Below are 6000 nucleotides of genomic sequence, written 5' to 3' on the forward strand. Positions count from 1 at the left end.
AAGATTCTCTCTACCTCCATTCTTGCCAATCTCCCTTCTCCTTGGCTTGGGGTGCTTTCTTAGAGGAACACCACCAAATTTCAGGGACCTTAGCCTCCTTGAGATGTAAGGAACCTGGGAGACTATTTCAAAGAGCTATGTTCCTCTCTGCTCTTCCTTAGACAGACTAGGTTTTCAGATCAGCCAAATGAAGACCCAAGAGGGTGAGCCTGTCAAATCCTGTTTTTGTAAGCCTGCAATATACTCTCCTGTGCATCTAACAGCAGGAAAATTGTTGGGCATCTGTGCTAGGAAAAATAAGTGGTTACAGAGAGGAGATAGATGTGTCTAGAGAGGATAGGACTAGTTAGGAATTCCCTTAGAAATGTGGTGAGTTAATGTAATAAAGAGACACTGAGGTACAGACTCTGAGCTAAATCAGCTTATTAACAGTGATAGGTGTAATTGTGAACAAAGAGGGTCACTCTGGCAACTTCAGCAAAGCCAGCAACCCCAGAGAAGGAGGGGATCTTCTTTATTAACACATAACAAAGAAAGGGTCTTGTTAGGAGTGGAGAAAAGGTTGTAGGGGTGGGGCAAGAACATTATTAGGATGGTCAATTGAGAAAGGTGGGCTAGCATTCAGGTAAGGCTAATCACTCCCCTCTCCAACTATTGAGAAATGTTAATTGCTTTATGGGGTCCATGTGTATCTTGAAGTCTTTGCTCGCGGATCACAACTAACAGACTTGCTGTCTCCTTGGTTTAAAAACTCCCCTAACGACCCAAAAACAGGAAAGGACAGACAGCTTATCTTTTGGGGATGGCAATTTTGAGGGGCTAAACAAACAAATATCTGTGAAGTATCCTAGGGGATACCAGCATGAGACAGAACAACTTTTCTTTATGGCTCAGCTGCATTCCTGAACTCAGCTGGAGCCAGGTGGATGCAGACCCAATTATAAAGTTATTGTAGCATGAATCAGTTACATTGTAGAATCAATACAGTAGAAATCAATACAGAAGAAATTAGAGGTAATATTAATTTTGATCTTTTCATAGAAAGTAGCAATAAAAGAGAGTGCCTTTCAAGTACGAGGACTGTTTGTTGTTTTTTGTGACCCCAGTACCCCACAAAATGCCTTACGTGTTGTAAGTGCTTAATAAATGCCTGTTGACTGGCTGACTTTGAAAGTTCTTGACCAGGTATGTTCTATAGTCTTTGCTCTGTATTTGAAAAACATCTGTGTCTGGTCTGACAGACTCTATCAGTTTGCTTTCAGTGCTCACTCTCTCTTGGGCTCCAGGAGGGATTTGTTCAGTGCCCTTAGATGACCACCACATTCTGCTCTTAAGTGCCTCTGTTGGAGGATCTGTAGGTTGAGGAAGGGGTGCCTGGAGAACCTATCTTGGGACAACGGACCGATGTTATGACTTCTCTTTCAGAGCTCCTGGAGATGAGGAAGCCCAGGCGGAGAACCTGATCACTTCAAATGGTAACTTTTCATAGCTATCTGATCACAGTGAGGAGGGAAGGGGTAGAAAAGAGCAAGAAGAACACGGTAAAAATAAAACAAAAAACCCTAAGAGTTTTGTATATAGCAAGTCACTGTGAGGTGTGTATGGAGGGGGTGGGACAGGGACACCCTCCCCAGAGCCGGCTGGGTGTGTCTCCACAATGCCAGTCACCAGCAGCATCTCTACTGCCTCAAGTCACTTTTGCTCTCTCTTGTCCCCCTCCCCGCCATTGAAAGCCAAAACAGGTCTCCTGCAGTCAGACATTGGCAGAAGCTGGCAGTACCTCCCTGCTGTTCGGTCTCTTCTGTGTTATGCTTTAAGTTCTTTTTTCTTTTTAGCCACAGAACCACAGAAAGTCGAGAACTGAGGTGTACAGACGTCAGATAAGAAGGTGAGCCCCCTTCCCACCTTTCATTCCAGCCTGTGATGGCATTGAGGCAGGACTAGTCAGCTAGGCAGGGAATGTTAAAGTAGACCCCTGGAGAGATACAGTCTTAAACTAGTATCTGGGAGAGTTGGGGGGAGGGGGATGGATACAGAGAGTGGAGCTAGAGTTAGTCCTGCCCTGAGAGAACTCTGAGTCTGAGAAGAAAGGATAAGTGGCAGACACCGAAAATTACTAAAATTTGTGAATACTGTAAACTCTCTAGCATCATATAAGTAGGGTACTCTAGATAATCCATTATGTTATTTCATGGGGAGTTAGCAATGATTCTGTAGATTTATCATTTTTTGAAGTCTTAGAATGCAATGCCACGTCTAATACTGAAGCAATGCTGAAAACAATTTAACCTTTCTTCGAAGATTCAGGAGGCACTTTGGGTGGGTTCTCAGAGTCACCTCAGAGCTAATTGTAGTAGACTGGAAGAATGCGGAACAGGAGATCTGGATTTGAGCCCTGTCTCTAACACTAACTATGGAACCACAGACGAATCTCAGTTTCTTCACTAGTAAAATATGAATAATGTTCATCATATAGTAATCTGTCCTTTATATGGTACAGAGCTGCATACATGAGACTTTCTACTTTTACAACATTAAGTAAACCAACTTTTATTACAACTAAAAATGCCATATAGTTATCAAAATTCACTTATTTAAAAATAACATCCATTGTCTCCCCACAATTCCATAAGGTTGGCAGGGATCACAAATACCCATTTTATAGATGAGGAAACTGAAGCCTAGGAAGGCTGAGTGATTGCAGATCCATAACTAGGGAAAAAGTTTTGCCCCAAGGTGCCAACATCCTGGGGGGGATGTGCACTTTCTCCCCATATGCAGACATGCATATGATCCTTCACCCTGCCTTGGACTGAAACATCCTGTGTTGTGCTGTGCTGGATCTCCTCACCCGGGACCTGCTTTCCTCCACACTATCATTGCATACACTACCTCTCTCCCTATTTATCACTTCTCTCTTCCAACTCCTCTCAGGGGTCAGGAGTTTGGGGGTCAGTCATCAGCCATGCACAGATCAGACTCTCTTGGAATAGGCCACTCACTGTTGGTACAACCGCACCCAACCAGGGCAGAATGCTCAGGGTAATCGTGAAGCTCAAATTAGATAATAAATATATAAAGTGCTTTGCAAACTTAAAGTGCAATATTATGTGCTGTTGTTGCTGTTCAGTCATTTTTTAGTTGTGTCAAACTCTTTGTGACCCCATTTGGGGTTTTATTGGCTAAGATACTAGAGTGGTTTGCCATTTCCTTTCATTTTACAGATGAAGAAACTGAGGCAAACAGGTTAAGTGACTTGACCAGGGTCATAGCTAGTGAGTGTCTGAGGCCAGATTTGAACTCACAAAGATGAGTCTTCCTGACTTCCCCTGGCACCCTATCCATTGTGCCACTTAGCTGCTCTTAATATACATACTATTATTACTAATATACTAATTACTTACTATACTATTATTTTAATATACATACTATTATTACCAATATACTAATCACTAATATACTATATGTATATTACTAATATCCATATTATTATTATTATTATTATTATTATTATTATTATTATTATTATTGTTATTATTATTATCTTATAAAGTCAAAAGAAGTCTTTTTCTCCTCTCTTTTTACAGCCACCAATCCCTAACGACCACTGCGCAACCCCATAGATACCAACGTTGATGCTTAAAAAACCTGGAAACCACAGCAACAAAACCTTTCCCAGGAGAAGCCAAGAAGTCATGTGTCCATTCCCGTCCATTTCCTCCCAAACCGGTCCATGACTTTGCCAGACAAATTGATGCTCGTGCCCTCGTTAGCCCATTGTCCTGTCTAACTCGTGTGATGTGTCCGTGTGTGGGTGATCAGCATGGTCTTTGTGGCTCGATGTTTGTGGACGATATCATGTCCCTAGTAAAACTTGGACTAACTTCCCCCAGGGTCAGAAGCTGGGTCATCCATCCATCACCATGGTCTCCTCCTGTTTCCCAAGGGATCAAGCGGTTCTTTGTCTTGATTTGTATGGATAAAGAAGGGCGGGAGATACCTTTCTGTCTAGTTTAAGTCTCCCAGAGGATGGAAGGGTGGGTGATATATGCAGTGCTCTTACTTTGTGGCCTTTCACCTCTCATGCTTCTTCCCCACCTGTACAGCTCAGTATTCTGCCCTTGGGCCTGGTCTGAGAATGCCTAAGTGCTGGTCACAAGCCCAAGGCAAACTCGGAGCTGCAGCTCTTGCCTCTGGGGAAGAATGGTCCCACTTTCCCTTTTCTCAGAATCCTAGACATTGAGATGTCATCTAGCTAACCCCTTAACTAGTGCAATAATTCTCCCTACAACAGTCCTGACATGTGGTCTATCATCTAACCCTGCATGAGCACCTTGAGTGCTGGGAAACTAGCAACTGTTCCAGGCAGGCTGTGCCATTACTGGATTGTTTTAATTGTTAGAAAGCTTTCCCTCATATTTTGAATCAAAGTCAACTCACCTCGACTCCATCATGGGTCTGGCCTTTATCTCCCCTTTTTTTTCCTTGCTGGCAACTCCTATCATGGTCCTGCATTTGCCACGCCCCAAGCTGGGAAAAGCCAGAGTGTCACAGTGACATTTAGACAAAGCCTGTCTTTCCTCCCCGACCCCCACACCCCACCCCAATCAAAAAGAAAGTGGAGGTTTTGAGATTCTGTGGATAGTTTCTTGTCTTGATTTTCAGAATCTCAGCAATAGCCCAGCATCTCTGAAGCCAACACTATTCCCAAATCCAAATCTTGCTCTTGGGACTCCAATTTTCTTCTCCTGGTTTCAGCTAAACTCAGAACTTCTGTCCCTTGTTTAGTGTGAAACAGGGGTTGTGGCAGGAATTGATTATTGTGGTTTACTGGGGGCACTTGGTCTCCCCGACCTATGGAGGCTATCTGTTCCCCGTTATCATCTTCTCTGCTGTGAATGAGCAGTGCTAGAGTGAAAGCTAGAGCTGGGGAAAGAGAAAATGTGGGGGTCAGGGGAGATAGAGAGGAAGAGAAGAGAAGAGAAGAGAAGAGAAGAGAAGAGAAGAGAAGAGAAGAGAAGAGAAGAGAAGAGAAAGAGGGTCTCCTATCCCACCAATCACCCTGACTTTGATCAAGGCACCTTCCGATGCCTTTTTCTTAGTATCAGCCCTTCTATGTTTGCTGTGCACACTGCCTCCTGTACTCAGAATGGTGGTGGTGGTGGTAGCTTAGGTGGAGACTGCATGAGGTGGCTGTTTTTGTTCTCTCAAAAGTCTAGTCATTATTGCCCAAATATGTGTCATAACTGGTGAGACCCTGAGTGTTGTAATGTGAATGGGAAAAAAAAGCCACAATCTGCCTCCCCACCACCCTTGTGTTCTTGTGGAAATTGAGCAAACCGTTGTATTCTGTATTGTGATCTAGATTCTCCTGAAGAAAAAAAAAGAATAAAATATCATTTCTATCCAAGAAACCTCAGACCTTTTTATTTTATTTTATTTTATTTTATGTTATAGAAGAAGGTACTCATGTATTGGGAAATATTTTGCTTAAAATGCCAATAGGTCTTTGCCTAGGAAAGAACTTAATAAATGTGATTGCTGAGCTACTATCAAGAGAGGTGTGGTATGGAACTGGAACTGGGCAAATGCTTCAAAAAGGATAAGAAGATTCTTCAGACCATGAACTGATGAATCTGCCTTCCAATTCCCAACAAAATTTTAGAATGTACTATTAAGAGGATGGATTATGACCATTTTGAAAGAGAAGAATTGGTCACTAAAAGCCAGTGTGAATTCATCTAGGACAGGTTACACTAGAAGAACCTCATTATTTTTAGATATGGTTATTCAACTAGTATACCAGGGGAAATGACATAACCATAGTATATTTGTGTTTCATCAAGGTATTTAATAAATACTCTCAGAATGTTCTTTTGGACAAGAAAAAGAGATGTGAGGTAGACAATAGTAGAGTTGGGTGGGCTCTAAACTGATTGAATCAGAGTGTTCTGGTGGATGAGGAGAGATATTAACCTCCTCTTCATCAATAACAATTAT

At 42.4% G+C, this 6000-nt stretch overlaps 1 protein-coding gene across 1 annotated transcript in view; it reads left to right on the forward strand.

Moving 5' to 3' along the window:
- LOC114023183 (FXYD domain-containing ion transport regulator 6) overlaps positions 1 to 5414 on the forward strand; it is a 42085-nt gene extending 36671 nt beyond the window's left edge. The window contains exons 6-8 of the mRNA XM_027835726.1: positions 1426 to 1475; positions 1836 to 1888; positions 3588 to 5414. Of these exons, the coding sequence (XP_027691527.1) occupies positions 1426 to 1475; positions 1836 to 1864 (79 nt within the window). The 3' untranslated portion in view covers positions 1865 to 1888; positions 3588 to 5414. The remainder of the gene's footprint in view (positions 1 to 1425; positions 1476 to 1835; positions 1889 to 3587) is intronic.
- The last annotated feature ends 586 nt before the right edge of the window (positions 5415 to 6000 follow it).

Source organism: Vombatus ursinus, unplaced genomic scaffold, assembly GCF_900497805.2.
Source record: "Vombatus ursinus unplaced genomic scaffold, bare-nosed wombat genome assembly UNPS02014816.1, whole genome shotgun sequence".
NCBI lineage: Eukaryota > Metazoa > Chordata > Mammalia > Diprotodontia > Vombatidae > Vombatus > Vombatus ursinus.